The sequence below is a fragment of the Cherax quadricarinatus genome, chromosome 2 (genome assembly GCF_038502225.1).
Source record: "Cherax quadricarinatus isolate ZL_2023a chromosome 2, ASM3850222v1, whole genome shotgun sequence".
Taxonomy (NCBI): Eukaryota; Metazoa; Arthropoda; class Malacostraca; order Decapoda; family Parastacidae; genus Cherax; species Cherax quadricarinatus.
The window spans coordinates 25,760,666-25,779,322 of NC_091293.1; the positions used below are offsets into that span (position 1 = coordinate 25,760,666).

Genomic DNA, 18,657 nt, shown 5'->3' on the forward strand with positions numbered 1-18,657 from the left:
TATGTGGAAGATGGCTAATGTAATTCCTATTTTTAAAGCAGGGGAAAAGTCGTTACCGTCAAATTACCGTCCAATAAGCCTGACCTCAATTGTATGCAAATTACTAGAGTCAATTATAGCTGAGATTATAAGAAGCCATCTCGATAAGCATAGCTTGATTAATGATACTCAGCATGGATTCACGAGAGGCCGTTCTTGTCTAATTTATTAACTTTCTTCAGTAAAGCTTTTGAGGCTGTTGATCACGATAAAGAATTTGATATTATTTACTTAGATTTTAGTAAGGCTTTTGATAGAGTTCCGCACCAAAGACTGTTAAAGAAAGTGGCAGCTCATGGCATTGGGGGAAAAGTGCTCTCGTGGATCGAGTCATGGCTCACAGACAAGAAGCAGAGAGTGTCCATAAATGGGGTTAAATCCGAGTGGGGATCTGTAAAAAGTGGAGTTCCAGAGGGATCAGTCATAAGAACATAAGAACATAAGAAAGGAGGATCACTGCAGCAGGCCTGTTGGCCCATGCTCGGCAGGTCCTTTACAATTCATCCCACTAACGAAACATTTTCCCACCCCAATCCTCAATGCTACCCAAGAAATAAACTCTGATAGAGTTTGTCCTCTGATAACTCTATCCACTCATTTGCAAGTCCCACTCAAATCCAACCCCTTTCACTCATATATTTATCCAACCTAAATTTGAAACTACCCAGTGTCCTAGCCTCAATAACCCAACTAGGTAGACTGTTCCACTCATCAACTACCCTATTTTCAAACCAATACTTTCCAGTGTCCTTTCTAAATCTAAACTTATCTAATTTAAATCCATTACTGCGGTTCTCTCTTGGAGAGATATCCTCAAGACCTTATTAATATCCCCTTTATTTATACCCATCTTCCACTTATACACTTCGATCATGTATCCCCTCATTCTTCGTCTAACAAGTGAATGTAATTTAAGTCTTCAATCTTTCTTCATAAGGAAGATTTCTTATGCTATGTATTAATTTAGTCATTCTACGCTGAATGTTTTCTAAAGAATTTATGTCCATTCTGTAATATGAAGACCAGAACTGAGCTGCATAATCTAGGTGAGGCCTTACTAATGATGTATAAAGCTGCAGTATGACCTCTGGACTTCTGTTGCTTACACTTCTCGATATAAATCCCAATAATCTATTTGCCTTATTACGTACGCTTTGGCATTGCTGTCTCGGTTTAAGGTTGCTGCTTACGATAACCCCCAAATCCTTTTCGCATTCTATACTGCTAAGTTCAACATTATTAAGCTGGTAGGTGCTAGGGTTATGAACATTTGCGAGCTTTAGAAATTTACATTTATCTACATTGAACTGCATCTGCCACTTTTCTGACCACGAACTGAGTTTGTCTAAATCCTCCTGAAGTTGTGAGACATCATCGTCTGAATCGATTATCCTACCTATCTTCGTGTCATCAGCAAATTTACTTAAGTCACTAGTAGTTCCCTCGTCAAGGTAGTTTATATATATTATAAACAACAATGGGCCTAAAACTGATCCCTGCGGAACGCCACTTGTTACAGATCCCCACTCAGATTTAACCCCATTTATGCACACTCTCTGCTTCCTATTAGTGAGCCAAGACTCGATCCATGGCAGCATTTTTCCCCCAATGCCATGGACAGCCACTTTCTTCAACAGTCTCTGATGTGGTACTCTATCAAAAGCCTAACTAAAATCTAAATAAACAATATCGAATTCTTTATCCTTATCAACGGCCTCAAAAACTTTGCTGAAGAAGGTTAATAAATTAGTTAGGCCGCAACGGCCCCTGGTGAAACCATGTTGAGTATCATTAATCAAATTATGCCTATCGAGGTGGCTTCTTATATTATCGGCTATAATTGACTCTAGTAATTTACCTACAATTGAGGTTAGGCTTATTGGGCGGTAATTTGACGGTAACGACTTGTCCCCTGGAAATAAATGGTATAAAATACCGACACAATGGAAATATAAACACATATGCAGTATAATGTGATCCTTTATTGACTACGTTTCGCCCACACAGTTGTGTTTGTGACTTGAAAAAGCCCACTGTGTGGGCGAAACGTAGTCAATAAAGGATCACATTATACTGCATATGTGTTTATATTTCCGACTTGTCCCCTGCTTTAAAAATAGAAATTACATTAGAGCTAACATCTTCCACATATCAGGCACTACACCTGTTTGAAGAGATAAATTAAAGATATTAGTTAAAGGTTCACAGAGTTCCATTTTACACTCTTTAAGAACCCTTGAAAAAAGTTCATCAAGGCTCGGGGATTTATTTTGCTTTAATCGGTCTATCTGTTTGATAACCATTTCGCTAGTGACTGTGATATTGCATAATTTATCATCTTCAAGCCCACTATAAAAATTAATTACTGGGATATTGTCAGTGTCTTCCTGAGTGAAAACCGAGAGAAAATAATTATTAAGAATAGAGCACATTTCATTCTCCTCGTCAGTGAGATGCCCAGAGTTATTTTTAAGTGGACCTATCTTATCTCTTAACTTTTGTTCTATAAACCTGGAAAAAACTTTTTGGGTTAGCTTTTGAATCCCTAGCAACTTTAATTTCATAGTCCCGTTTAGCTTTTCTTATCCCCTTTTTAACGTCCCTCTTAATGTCAATATACTGGTTCATAAGATGACCCTCACCTCTTTTGATACGCCTATAAATTCCTTTCTTCTGACCTAAAAGATATTTGAGCCTATTATTAATCCATTTGGGGTCATTTCTATTCTATCTAATTTTTTTATATGGGATAAATGTCCTTTGGGCAGCATGTATTGTGTTAAGAAAGCTGTCATACACTTCGTTACTCCAGTCTACAGATGATAAGTGTTCTCTAAGCCCATTGTAATCTGCTAAGCGAAAATCTGGGACCAGTACTGAATTATCCCTACTATCATACTTCCATTCAGTGCTGTGATCGCTTGTGCCGAGTTCCTCTGTAATTTCTAAATTATTTACGAGGGTTTCCTTGTTTGCCAAAACCAAGTCAAGCAGGTTATTTCCCCTTGTAGGCTGTGTGACAAACTGCTTCAAAAAAAAATCCTGAACTATTTCTAAGAAGTCGTTTGATTCTAAATTCCCAGTCAAGAAATTCCAATCAATATGACTAAAGTTAAAGTCTCCCAGAATCACTACATTATCTTGCCTAGTGGCCCTAACAATTTCCTCCCATAGTAGTCTCCCTTGGTCCCTATCTAAGTTTGGGGGACGGTATATTACACCTAAAATAAATTTTTCATGTCCCTCTGAAAATTCTATCCAAACAGACTCTGTATGTGTTACTTCAGACTTAATACCCGTTTTAGTACAACATTTCAAGTGATCTCGGACATACAATGTCACCCCACCCCCCTTCTCGATACTTCTATCCACTTGGAACAATTTAAAACCCTGAATGTGACATTCTGCAGGCATGTCTCGACTTTTTGAATTAAACCATGTCTCAGTGATTGCAAATACATCAATGTTACCTGCACTAGCAACTAATCTCAACTCGTCCATCTTATTCTTAGCACTACGGGTATTAGCATAATGTACATTTAATGACCCTACTTTTTCTTTACCCTTCCTGCTCATTTCAGTTTTTCCACTAAACCTATTGTTGTCCTTATCGCCTAGTGTCATTGACTTTCCAATATCCACCTCATTTTGCCAATTACAAGTTCTCCTAGAACTCATAGTATTACTACACTGGGACTTCACTGTGTTCTCGCCAAAACCCATACCACTATCTATTCCTAGTTTAAAGCCCTAACAGCTCCCTCCACTGCTGTTGCCAGTGCCCCCACCCCAGACCTAGATAAGTGAACCCCATCCCTGGCATACATGTTATTTCTGCCATAGAAGAGGTCCCAGTTGTCAACGAATGTTACCGCATTTTCCTTACAATATTTGTCCAGCCAGCAATTGACACCAATTGCTCTGGACAACCATTCGTTTCCAACTCCTCTCCTTGGCAAAATACCACATATGGCAGGGTTCCCACCCTTCCTCCTAATTATCTCTATTGCTGACCTATACCTGCTAATCAGGTCCTCACTTCTACGTCTGCAAACATCGTTGCCTCCAGCACTGAGACAGATAATAGGATTGCTCCCATTACCTCTCATGATGTCATCCAGACGGCTAACAATATCCTCCATCCCAGCCCCAGGAAAGCAAACCCCATGTCTCCTACTCCTGTCCTTCAAGCAGAACGCCCTATCCATGTATCTAACCTGGCTATCCCCAACAACAACAATATTCTTACCTTCCTTGTTGTCGTTCGTCGTGAAGATCCCAGTAGTCGACTCACATTCGTCGGGTAGCACCGAGAATGCGTTGGAGGTTTCCACAACAGTTTCCACAGCAGTCTCTTTCTTCTTCATCGTTTCTGGCTTTCGATTCGTCTTCTTGATCGTCAACTTCATCCCCTGCTGTCCAGCCACTGACCACGATCCCTTCTTGACCTGATGACTCGAAACAGGAGGACTACAACGAATCCTCTTGATTTCCTCAGTCAATCGCCATATCTCCATCTTCGCTACCCACAATTCTTCCTTAAGCTGCTGGTAAAGTTGCTCGATGGAGGGCATCTTGGTTCAGTCCATGGGGAGCTCACAGGACACTTCTTCACAGAGTTAAGTACAGGCCACCACTGAGTTAAGTACAGGTCACCACTGAGTTAAGTACAGGTCACCATTGTTGGGCCCATTGTTGTTAATAATATATATCAATGATCTTGATGGGGGAATAACTAGTGAAATGAGCAAATTCGCCGATGACACAAAGATAGGTAGGATAATTGATTCAAACGTAGATATCTGGGAGCTTCAGGAGGATTTAGACAAACGCAATACCTGGTTAGCAAATGGCAGATGCAGTTCAATGTAGATAAATGCAAGGTTTTGAAGCCCGAGAGTGTCCATAACCCTAGCACTTATAAGTTAAATAATGTAGAACTTAGCCATACAGATTGTGAAAAGGACTTGGGGGTTTTGGTGAGCAGTAACCTTAAACCAAGACACCAATGCCTAAGCGTACGTAATAAGGCAAACAGGTTATTGGAATTTATATCGAGAAGTGTAAGCAACAGAAGTCCAGAGGTTATACTGCAGCTTTATACATCATTAGTAAGACCTCACCTAGATTATGCAGCTCAGTTCTGGTCCCCATATTACAGAATGAACATAAATTCGTTAGAAAACATTCAGCGTAGAATGACTAAATTAATACATAGCATAAGAAATCTTCCTTATGAAGAAAGATTGAAGACTCTTAAATTACATTCACGTGTTAGACGAAGAATGAGGGGAGACATGATCGAAGTATATAAGTGGAAGATGAGTATTAATAAAGGGGATATTAATAAGGTCTTGAGGATATCTCTCCAAGAGAGAACCCGCAGTAATGGATTTAAATTAGACAAGTTTAGATTCACAAAGGTTATAGGAAAGTATTGGTTTGAAAATAGGGTAGTTGATGAGTGGAACAGTCTACCTAGTTGGGTTACTGAGGCTAGGACTTTAGGTAGTTTCAAATTTAGGTTGGATAAATATATGAGTGAGAGGGGTTGGATTTGAGTTGGACTTGCAAATGAGTGGATAGAGTTATCAGACCTTATTTCTTGGGTAGCATTGAAAATTGGGTTGGGCAAATGTTTTGTTAGTGGGATGGATTGTAAAGGACCTGCCGAGTATAGGCCAACAGGCCTGCTGAAGTGATCCTCCTTTCTTATTTTCTTATGCAAAGCTCTCAAAAACGTTGATGAGAAAACAGACAGTTTAACTCTATCTTGATGTGAAGAATAATAGTGTACATAGGAACAGGTATTTGTAAGCTTCCTGTAAATTTTAAATTTGAATTCATTATTACCCTTAATAATTAAAACATCTAGAAAAGGCAATGAGTTATTTTCTTCAGACTCAACAGTAAAGTTTATGGAATGGGCTAAGCTATTTAATTTAACAAGGAAATGATGTATATCTGCATTCTTGGGCATAAGACACAAAGTATCATCAACATATCTGAACCATTTAGCTCTATTAGGGAGGATTGTGTTAAGCAATCTTGTTTCAAAAAATTCCATGTATAGGTTACTAAGAACAGGTGAAAGAGGATTTCCCATTGACATACCAAACTTCTGAGTGTAAAATTTATCATTAAATACAAATTTTGCATCAACAATGCAAAGTTTAATAAGTTTAACGATAGTAGGAACTGGTAATGGTAAATCATAATTAACAAGTTCTTCAAATAAGAAACTTAATAAATCATCAACAGAAACTTTCGTAAACAAGGAAGAAACATCAAAACTAACCACGTTAAAATCAGTTAAGTCAGTCAATTAGCTTAATTTATCAACTAAATCTATGTTGTTTTTAACATTAAAGTTAGAAATTTTGCCAACAATAGGGTTCAAAATGTCAACAAGCCATTTGGGTAATTTACATGAAACTGATCCTATGGAGCTAATAATTGGTCTGACTGGATTCCCTGGTTTGTGTGTTTTAATTAGTCCATATATGTAAGGTAAAGATGGATTAGTGGAAGTAAATTGTTTGATTAATTCACCTTTGCCTTTCAGTAGAAGTTTTAGTGTTTTATTGAAATTGCTGTTAACGGTTTCTAGGGGATTTTTTTCTAAGTTTAGAATAAATTTCAGTATCATCTAAGAGATTGGTTGTTTAGCATATTCTGAAATCACCTGGTTACTGTGATTTTATTGTATGCATATATATATATATATATATATATATATATATATATATATATATATATATATATATATATATATATATATATATATATATATATATATATACATATATGTATATATATATATATATATATATATATATATATATATATACCTTCTCACAAAGTGCTTGAGTCTGCCCAGGTTGACATATTTCCTAAGATGTGCACCTTCATATGATAACCCTATACTGCACGAATATGACAGTATTCTGAGGCAGATTTTTACGAAAGTACTTAACCTTACTCTAGAAGACGGGCAGTGGAACCAAGCTACACTTCCAGTCAGACTAGGAGGCATTGGTGTCCGCAAGTCATCACAGATTGCGTTACCTGCTTTTCTGTCCTCGTGTATTGCATCCAGAGAGCTTGTAGCAGCGATTCTCCCTGAACATCTTAGGGACAAGATTGGAGCCCAGGACCAAAAATTCCTTGACGGAGCAATGATCTGGGATAATCTAACGGGCTCAGAAACCAGACCTGCTCCCCCCAACAACTACAAACAATCGCACTGGGATGGTCCAATAGTGGAAAATATAGCCTCAACGATGCTTCAGAGTGTGTCAGGGAAGGATAGAGCCCGCCTGCTGGCAGTGAGAGCCCCTCATGCTGGGGACTTTCTGTTGGCTGTTCCCAACTCCAGCCTTGGCACACGCCTCGACCCACAGACCATCCGCATCGGTGTTGCCCTTCGACTTGCCGCCCCTATTCTCGCCGAACACAGGTGTATTTGTGGCAGTGAAGCAGCAGACCGATTCGGGTACCATGGTCTTGTGTGCCGTAAATCCGAGGGAAAGATTGCAAGACATGAGGAGGTTAATAACATTATCAAGAGGAGCCTCACAACAGCTGGATGCCCAGCAGTAAGGGAGCCACCCCAACTATGCAGATCTGATGGCAGCCAGAAGCGTCCAGATGGTATCACCCTTCAAGCCTGGACAGATGGGAAGCAGGTGGTGTGGGACTATACATGTGCATCTACCTTGGCTGATACCTATCTCCAATACACCAGGGAGGAAGGAGGGGCAGCTGCCAGCTTTAGGGAGTCCCAAAAGTCTAGAAAATATGGAGAACTTGCCCATCATTATATGTTTGTTCCCATAGGCTCAGAGACCCTTGGCTCATGGGGAAAGAGTGCATCTAATTTCCTTAAGGAGCTGGGAAAAAGACTCATCAGGGTAACTAGGGATCCCAGGGCAGCTAGTTTTCTGTTCCAGCGGCTCAGTGCGGCTGTTCAAAGGGGTAATGCATGCTGCATTTTGGGCACGCGCCCCAGCTCTGAGGAGCTGGATGAGATTTTCGCCTTATAATCGGTGATACACACGTAACAACATGTACCGTATATGCCACCTTTATATCAACAATGTATCTCTTAAATCTTCTGTGCCATATTATGTAATAAAATATTCCTATTGGTAAAAAAAAAAATAGTTTAAAAGATGGGGTGGTAGGGGAAGTGGAATATTCAAATGGCTTCAGGAAGAAATCCAAATATTCTTCCTTGAAGCCTTTTTATCCATCTATATTTATATATATATATATATATATATATATATATATATATATATACATATATATGTATATATATATATATATATATATATATACATATATACATATATATATATATATATACATATATATATATATATATATATATATACATATATATATGTCGTGCCGAATATGTAAAACTGGTCAATTAGCAAGAACTCATTTAAAATTAAGTCCTTTCTGAAATGTTCTCTTATACGTTTAAAGATATATTTTTTTCATTATTGTTAATGTAATAAATTTTAATTTTGCACCAAAAGAATCTTAGAAAACTTACCTAACCCTATTATAGCAAGAGCAATTTATTTTAGCCTAACACAACTAAATATGTTTTAAATACGTTTACAATAATTTAGTACTAAACAAACACAATCAAATATATTTTTCTTCGTTAGGTTCAGAATGATTTTGGCGAAATTATTGCATACACAAATTTTCACTTGTCCTATATGGCAAGATGAGCGTTGCTATTTAAGCCAAGATCGCAAGTTCTGCCTATTCGGCACCACACACACACACACACACATATATATATAATATATATTAATATATATATATATTAATATATATAAATATATATATATATATATATATATATATATATATAAATATATAGGGAAGTACCACCTCTATAGCTGGAATGGGGACCCTCATCCTCAGAGAAGACAATAAACGTACCTCAGGGAAAACTCAAGGTTCTCCCCGGAGCTGTTTGAATATTTTCTTCTCCTACCACCCCCTATATTTATATTCTATGTGAACATTTATTAATAAACAAAATACATTTACAGAAAAAAAAACATAAACATGAATACAATGGCACAATGTATCAAAGATGATGAATTTCCTCCAGCTCCTCCGAGGCTGGACGTGAACCAAGTATGCAGCAAGCATTTCCCCTCTGGATGGCGACGCTGAGGCGCTGGAACATGAAAGTGGCTGCCCTTGGGTCCCTGGTGGTGTCGATGAGTCTGGAACCCAATTCTTTAAGGAAACGTGTGGCATTTTTTCCCCATGATCCCAAGGTCTCTGATCCCACTGGGACAAATTGATACTGTTGGCTAATGTCCCTGTACTTGCTGATCTTGTACTCCTCCCTGTGGTCAGCAGCTCCTCCCTGTCGCCCCACACTGTGATGGATATAGGTGTCAGCCAGTGTGGACACACAGGTATAGTCCCATGCTAAGAGCTTGCCATTCTTCCAAGGATAGATGGTGATCCCGTCAGGGCGGTTTGCTGGGTTGTGGGTATTGTTTGCTGCAAGTGATCGTGGCTCCCTCTCGGCAGGGCATCCAGCTGTAGCAAGGGTTCTCTTAATGATGTCGTTGACCTCATTGTGTCTTGCATGCCAGCCCTTGGTTTTGGAACAGTTAAGACCATGTAGACCGTATTGGTCTGCTTGCACTTCGCCGCAAATACACATATATTCTGTGTGAATTGGGGCAGCAAGGCGCAGAGCCACTGCAATACGGAGGGTCTTAGGGTCGAGTCGCGTTCCCATTGCCGATATGGGAACTGTTTGGAGGAAGTCCCCGGAGTGATGTGCACTCACAGCCTGGAGGCGGGCAATCTCCCTATCTGATGTTGCAGCCCTGAGCATGTTGGCAAGCACCTTTTCAGCAATTGGGCTATCCCAGCTTGACTGTTTGTGAGCCAGTGCTGCACTAGGGTTTGGTGCTGGAGCAGCAAGAGTCTCCCATTCGGTGATGGCACTGACATAGCTAGGGTCTTCTATTCCTGCTGAGTCACTGAGGGTGTCAGGAAGAATTTGTCTTATCAACTCGTTTGATGCAACGGAAGAGGATAGGAAAGCTGGTAGAGCAATCTGGGAGGATCTGCGTACTCCTAGCCCTCCAAGCCTGACCGGAAGTGAGGCTTGCAACCACTGTCCATCGTCAAGGGAAAGATTCAATACACTCTCTAGCATGGCCTTCAGGAGAGAGTCATATTCCTTGAGTTTTGGACTGCTGAAGGCTGGGGAGCATCTCAGAAACTAGGTAAGTTTTGGGGTTGACAGGCACCTGGTGAGTAGGTAGAAGGCATCGTGTGTGTCAATGTCTTTCATCCTGCTTTCCATTGTCCGGAGGTCTGAGACTTTTTTTCCTAGGATCAGATCGATGGCATTGGACCCAAGAGGAGCACCGAGGAGAGTGCTATTGGCTGGATCAATGGCTCGTGCTCCTGGTAAAACGGTACTAATATTCTGGATCAACTGTTGATTGGTAGAAACTATTTCACATTTGGTGGGGTTTAAAGAAAGGCCCAGGCTTTCTCCCATGTCTTTAATTTTACTGATGTCCTCCAGGAGAGATTCTGCTGTGCCAGCTAGGGTACCGTCGTCCAGGAACCAGATATTGAGCTCGCTGGAGAGTGCCTCCGTGACTTCCTTGATGACCAAACAAAATAGAAAGGGGGCGAGAGGGTCCCCCTGTTGCACGCCCTCACAAGAGTCAATTTCATGGTCCCCAAACAATAGTTTGGAAGTCACACTATAACACGATTCTATGAAGGGATAAAGGGAAGGGAAGTTTCTATAAACTGCTTGGAGAGCAGCATCCATTCTGACTGAGTTGAAAGCATTGGCAAAGTCCAATTTGACCAAGGCTTTTTCATAGGACATGTTTTTGATATATACTCGTGCTGCGTAGTAGGCTGGTAGACAGCAACCACCCAGGGAGGTACTACCGTCCTGCCAAGTGAGTGTAAAACGAAAGCCTGTGATTGTTTTACATGATGGTAGAATTGCTGATGTCTTTTGTCTGTCTCATAAATATGCAAGATTACAGGTATGTCTTGCTACTTCTACTTACACTTAGGTCACACTACACATACTTGTACACATTTATTTATACACACTTATCTGAGTTTTCTTTGATTTTATCTTAATAGTTCTTGGTCTTATTACTTTTCCTTTTATATCCAAGGGGAAGTGGAATAAAAATCTTTCTTCCGTAAGCCATGCGTGTTGTAAAAGTCAACTAAAATGCAGGGAACAATGGGCTAGTAACCCCTTTTCCTGTAAAGATTACTAAAAAGAATAAGAAGAAGAAAATTGTCAAAGTGGGAAGTCTGAATGTGCGTGGATGTTGTGCAGATGATAAGAAAGAGATGATTGTGGAAGTTATGAATGAGAAGAAGCTGGATGTCCTGGCTTTAAGTGAAACAAAGCTGAAGGGGGTGGGAGAGTTTCAGTGGAGAGGAATAAATGGGATTAGGTCAGGGGTTTCAAATAGAGTTAGAGCTAAAGAAGGAGTAGCAATAATGTTGAAGGATAAGCTATGGCAGGAAAAGAGGGGCTATAAATGTATTAATTCAAGGAGTATGTGGAGTAAAATAAAGATTGAATGTGAAAAGTGGGTTATAATAAGCGTGTATGCACCTGGAGAAGAGAGAAGTGTAGAGGAGACAGAGAGATTTTGGGAAATGTTGAGTGAATGTGTGGGGAGTTTTGAATCAAGTGTGAGAGTAATGGTGGTTGGGGATTTCAATGCTAAAGTGGGTAAAAATGTTATGGAGGGAGTAGTAGGTAAATTTGGGGTGCCAGGGGTAAATGTAAATGGGGAGCCTTTAATTGAGCTATGTGTAGAAAGAAATTTGGTAATAAGTAATACATATTTTATGAAAAAGAGGATAAATAAATATACAAGGTATGATGTAGCACGTAATGAAAGTAGTTTGTTAGATTATGTATTGGTGGATAAAAGGTTGATGGGTAGGCTCCAGGATGTACATGTTTATAGAGGGGCAACTGATATATCGGATCATTATTTAGTTGTAGCTACAGTTAGAGTAAGAGGTAGATGGGAAAAGAGGAAGGTGGCAACAACTGTATATACATTACAATGTCATGCAGAACCCTGCATAACAATATATATATATATATATATATATATATATATATATATATATATATATATATATATATATATATATATACATATATATATATATATATGTATATATGTATATATGTATATAATATATATATATATATATATATATATATATATATATATATATATATATATATATATATATATATATATATATATATATATGTATATGTATATATATATATTCTACTCAAGCTTCATAGATTCATAATTTATTCTTCTTCCAATATTATTCCTAATGCTTAACACGGGTATTCCACAGTTACATCCAACTTTTTCCATCAAGGTACTTTTAATATATACATATATATATATATATATATATATATATATATATATATATATATATATATATATATATATATATATATATATATATACATACATATATATATATATATATATATGTATATATATATATATATATATATATATATATATATATATATATATATATATATATATATATATATATATATATATATATATATATATATATATATATATATATATACATATGTATATATATATACCTATATATATATACATATATATATATATATATATATATATATATATATATATATATATATATATATATATATATATATATATATATATATATATATATATATATATATATATATATATATATATATATATATATATATATATATATATACAACAACACTGCGCTAGCTAAGGATTCAAACCCATGTTGTACTGGCCCGCCTCATGGTGAGCGAGAACCACATGACGCTTTAAACTACAGGACCACACAACCCTACAAGAGTGGCGCAACCAGCAGAGCTAGCTGTTTTGCCACCATCCGAGGGCATACGGAGGTGTGGGAGCTTCTAAAGCGTCACGTGGTTCTCGCTCACCTTGAGGCAGGCCAGTACAACATGGGTTCGAATCCTTGGCTAGCACAGTGTTGTTATTGATCAATACCACTCGTCCCTGGTTACAGTAATATATATATGCTGTTTGTGAGGCTAGAATCGTATTATATTGCATTTGTGCCTTTTTTATTCATTGTGTCAGTATGTGCTATCATTTCTCTCGACTTTAACTCTAATTAAGTAAATCATCAACAGAATATCTTCTTCTACCTGTACTGGGAGAACGACACTGCTGTTCACAACGCTCTCTTCGCTGACGACCAGGGGCTCGGTGTCTCCCTCTTCGGAGAAGAGTCCTCCATGCCCTACCTTCTGACGGCGTTTAAGACCCGCAGGCTGGGCAAACCTCATAAACACGGCCAGCGTTCCAAGTACATAGTGAGACCCGAGGCTGTGGTCGAGCTGGGCAACCATATTATTTGGGAGTTTGTGGGTGAGTGTTGATAGGTACTCACTTATATGTACTCACCTATATGTAGTGGCAAGAGTCTAGTCTCAGCTCCTCTACTAGGTTCGCTCTCTCCTGACAGCGAGACCCATATCGTAACTCTTCATAAAGCTTGGTATGGATCTTGCTTCGGCCACTCAACTGTCCAAGTCGTTCCATATCCTGATCAGTCTGAAGCTGAGGAAATACTTCCCAACACCCCTGTAACTCATCTATGTTTTCTTCCAGATATGCCCTCGTGCTCCTGCTTCCCGTCTCGTGGGCAATCTTTTCCAGTCCATCCTATCAGTTCCTCTCAGTATTTTGTACGTTGTCATCATGTCACCCTTAGTCATTTTGTCCTCTAATATCATTAGAGTTTGCTCCCTTTATCACTGTCCCTAGCTCATACCCCGTACAGTAGTTCTGGGAAAAGTTTCGTTGCAAATCTAAGTAAGGGAGTATGTGGGGTGTGTGCCAGAGTGCTTGGGTGAGGTAGGTAGTGTGGGAATACAGGTGGAGAAATGTCGAAGAGTGTTTGATTATGTTAAAGTGTGTGGCTGAATGTGATGATGAGGGTAGGGGTAGTGTGTGTAGTCACTAGGTTGTGGTTGAAGGGGTCGAGTCACAATTCCTGGCCCCGCCTTTTCACTGGTGGCTACTAGGTCACTCTCCCTGCTCCATGAGCTTTATCATACCTCTTCTTAAAGTTATGTATGGATCCTGCCTCCACTAAATCACTTTCGAGACTATTTCACTTCCTGACAACTCTGTGACTGAAAAAATACTTCCTAACATCCCTGTGACTCATCTGAGTCTTCAACTTCCAATTGTGGCCCTTTGTTGCTGTGTCCCATCTCTGGAACAACCTGTCTGTGTGTGTGTGTCTACTCACCTAATTGTACTCACCTAATCATGCTTGCAGGGGTCGATTCATAGCTCCTGGCCTCACCTCTTCACTGGTCGCTACTTGGTAACTCTCCCTGTTCCATGAGTTTTATCATACTTCTCTTTAAAGCTATGTTTTGATCCTGCCTCCACTATATCACTCTCCATACTATTTCACTTTCTGAAAACTCTACGTTTGAAGAAATACTTCCTAACATCCTTTAGACTCATCTGAGTCTTCAACTTCCAACTGTGACCCCTTGTTTCTGTGTCCCATTTCTGGAGCATTTAGTCTTTGTCGAAATGTCAATTCCTCTCACTATTATATATGTCGTTATCATATTTCCCCCTAATCCTCCTGTCCTCCAGTGTCATAAGGCCGATTTCCCTTAATCTTTCTTCGTAGGATATTACCCTTAGCTCAGGGACTAGTCTTGTTGCAAACCTTTTCACTTTCTCTAATTTCTTGACGTGCTTGACAAGGTGTGGGCTCCAAAAGGTGCTGATTACTCCAATATGGGCCTGACGTACACGGTGTACAGAGTCTTGAGCAATTCCTTACTGAAGTATCGGAATGCTGTTCTTATGTTTGCCAGGCATCCATATGCTGCAGTAGTTATCAGGTTGATATGCGCCTCAGGAGATGTGCTCGGTATTATACTCACCCGAAGATCCTTACCTTGAATGAGGTTTTCAGTCTTTGGCCACTTAGCCTGTACTCTGTTTGTGGTCTTCTTTGCCCTTCCCCGATCTTTTTGACTTTGCATATGGCGGGGTTAAATTCAAGGGGTCAATTGCTGGACAACGCTTGCAGCCTAACCAGATCCCTTTGTAATCCTGCCTGATCCTCGTCCGCTTTAATTCTCCTCATTAACTTCACATCATCTGTAAACAGGAACACTTCTGAGTCTATCCCTTCCGTCATGTCATTCACATACACCAAAAACAGCACTGGTCCTAGGACTGACACCTGAGGAACCTCGCTCGTCACAGGCGCCCATTCTGACACCTCGTCTCTTACCATGACTCGTTGTTGCCTCCCTGTCAGGTATTCTCTGATCCATTGCAGTGCCTTTTCTGTTATATGTGTCTCATCCTCTGGCTTTTGCACTAATCTCTTGTGAGGAACTGTGTCGAAGGCCTTCTTGCAGTCCAACAAAATGCAGTCTACCCACCCCTCTCTCTCGTGTTTTATTTCTGTTACCTTCTCATAAAACTCCAGTAGGTTTGTGACACAGGATTTTCCCTTCCCAAATACATGCTGGTTGTCGTTTATAAGCTTGTTCCTTTCTAGGTGCTCCACCACTCTCTTCCTGATAATCTTCTCCATGACTTTGCATACTATACACGTCAGTGACACTTATCTATAGTTTAATACCTCCATTCTTAATAACTTGGATTACATTTGCCATCTGCCTTACCTTAAGTAGTTGCGCAGTTTCAGCGGATGTGTTGAAGATTTTTCTTTGTGACACACACACAGCGTCTCTGCACACTCTATAAGGACCCATGGAGAGATGTGGTCTGGTCCCACTACCTTTGAGGTATCAAGTTAACCTAGTAGCTTCTTCACCTCCTCCTCGGTTCTGTGTATTTTATCCAGCACTTGTTGGTGTATACCTTGTTGGTGTATCCCTTGTTGGTGTATCGCTTGTTGGTGTATCCCTTGTTGGTGTACCCCTCTGTTCTGACTTCCCAGAGTCCTTCCTGTGTCCACTGAGAATACTTCTTTATATCTCATGTTGAGTTCCTCACAAACTTCTGGGTCGTGTCTTGTGAACTCCCCATCTTCCTTCCTCAGCCTGATTACCTGGTCCTTGACTGTTGATTTCCTCCTGACGTGGCTATACAGCACCTTCGGGTGAGGCTTGACTTTCGATGCTATGTCATTTTCGTATTGTAGCTGGGCCTTTCGTATATGATGTCCCCGATGTCTGAACTACTCAAGGTGAATACTAAGTCCAGTCTTGTGTGTGTGTGTGTGTGCTCATGTCCTCCTGTGTTGTCAAGTTGGGTTCCTCTAGCCTCTCCTCGTAGAACATACCCGTCAGCTCCGGGACTAGTATTACTGCATGCCTTTGCACTTTCTCTAATTTCATGATGTGTTTGACAAGGTGCAGGTTCCATACCAGTACTGAATATTCCAGTATGAGCCTGACGTACACGGTATACAAGTGTCGTGAATACCTCATTACTTAGATGTCGAAACGCGATTCCCAGATTTGCCAGGCGCCCATATGCTGCAGCAGTTATTTGGTTGATGTGTGCCTCAGAAGATGTGCTTAGTATGATGCTCACCCCAAGGTCCTTTTCCTTGAGTGAGTTTTACAGCCTTTGACCTCTTAGGCTGTACTCTGTCTGCAGTCTTCTATGTCCTTCCCAAAGCTTCATAAGTTTTCACTTGCTGGGGTTAAACTTCAAGAGTCATTTGTTGGACCAGGCTTGCAGCCTGTCCAGATCCCCTTGTAGGCTTACCTAATCCTCATCTGCGTGTATTCTCATCATTAGCTTACTTCGTCTGCGAAAAGCTACACTTCTGAAGCTATCCCTTCCGTTATGTCATTCACATATACAAGAAACAGCACCAGACCTAGGACTGACCCTTGTGGAGCCCCACTCGACACATGTACCAACTCTCACATCTCGTCTCGTACCAGTACACATTGTTTCCTTCTTGTCAATTATTCCCTGATCCATTGCAGTACTTTCCCTCCTATTCCAGTCTGCTCCTCTAGCTTTTAGCCAGTCTCTTGTGTGGAACGGTGTCGAGAAGATGTATCAAGAAGATGCAGTCTACCCACCACTCTCTTTCTCCTGTCTTACTTTTGTTACCTTGTCATAGAACTCCAATAGGTTTGCGATGCAGGATTTCTCTTCCCTGAAGCGTGCTGGCTGTCATGTATGAGCTTGGTTGACGTGCGCCTCGGGAGATGTGCCCGGAGTTATACACACACCAAGATCCTTTTCCTCGAGTGAGGTTTGTAGGCTCTGACCCCCTAGACTGTACTCCGTCTGTAGTCTTCTTTGCCCTTCCCCAATATTCATGAGTGCACTTGGTACGGTTGAACTCCAGGAGCCAGTTGCTGGACCAGGCCTGCAGTCTGTCCAGATCCCTCTGTAGTTCTGCCTGGTCCTCGCTCAATTGAATTCTTCTCATCAACTTCACATTATCTGCAAACAGGGACAGTTCGGATTCTATTCCTTCCATCATGTCGTTCACAAATACAAGAAACAGCACCGGTCTTAACTAGAACTGATATCTGTGGCACCCCGCTCGTTACAGGCGCCCACTCTGACACCTCGCCACGTACGATGACTCGCTGTTGTCTTCCTGACAGGAATTCCCTGATCCATTGTAGTGCCTCCCCTGTTATCCCTGCCTGGTTCTCCAGCTTATGCATTAATCTCTTGTGTGGAACTGTGTCAAACATCTTACAGTCCAAGAAAATGCAATCTACCCACCGCTTTCTCTCTCTCTTGTCTTACTGCCGTCACTATGTCATAGAACTCCAGTAGGTTTGTGATGCAGGATTTCCCGTCCCTAAAACCGTGCTGGCTGTCGCTAATAAGCTCATTCCTTTCTAGGTGCTCCACAACTCTTCTCCTGATAATTTTCTCCATGACCTTGCATACTATACACGTCAGTGACACTGGTCTGTAGTTCAATGCTTTGTGTCTGTCTCCTTTTTTAAAAAAGGGACTACATTTACTGTCTTCCATACTTCCAGTAGTCGTCCTGTTTAGATGGATGTGTTGAAGATAGATGTTAGTGGTACACAAAGCGCCTCTGCTCCCTCTCTCAGGACCTATGGAGAGATGTTATCCCGGCCCTATCGCCTTTGAGGTATCTAGCTCGCTTAACAGCCTCTTCACTTCTGTGTGTGTGTACTCACCTAGTTGAGGTTTCAGGGGTCGAGTCCAAGCTCCTGGTCCCCCCTCTTCACTGGTCGCTACTAGGTCACTCTCCCTGAACTGTGAGCTTTATCATACCTCTGCTTAAAGCTATGTATGGATCCTGCCTCCACTACATCGCTTCCCAAAATATTCCACTTCCTGGCTACTCTGTGGGTGAAGAAATACTTCCTAACATCCCTGTGATTCATGTGTCTTCAACTTCCAACTGTGTCTCCTTGTTGTGTCCCATTTCTGGAACATTCTGGCTTTGTCCACCTTGTCAATTCCTCTCAGTATTTTGTATGTCGTTATCATGTTACCCCTA

The 18,657-nt window shown here is 40.4% G+C and overlaps 1 protein-coding gene across 5 annotated transcripts in view; it reads left to right on the plus strand.

Moving 5' to 3' along the window:
- LOC128690883 (beta-1,4-galactosyltransferase galt-1) overlaps nt 1–18,657 on the plus strand; it is a 124,117-nt gene that overhangs the window by 81,908 nt on the left and 23,552 nt on the right. For all 5 annotated transcript variants that reach the window (XM_070087723.1, XM_070087725.1, XM_070087730.1 and 2 more), the window contains one exon: nt 13,319–13,556. In XM_070087723.1, coding sequence (XP_069943824.1) covers nt 13,319–13,556 — 238 coding nt within the window. The remainder of the gene's footprint in view (nt 1–13,318; nt 13,557–18,657) is intronic.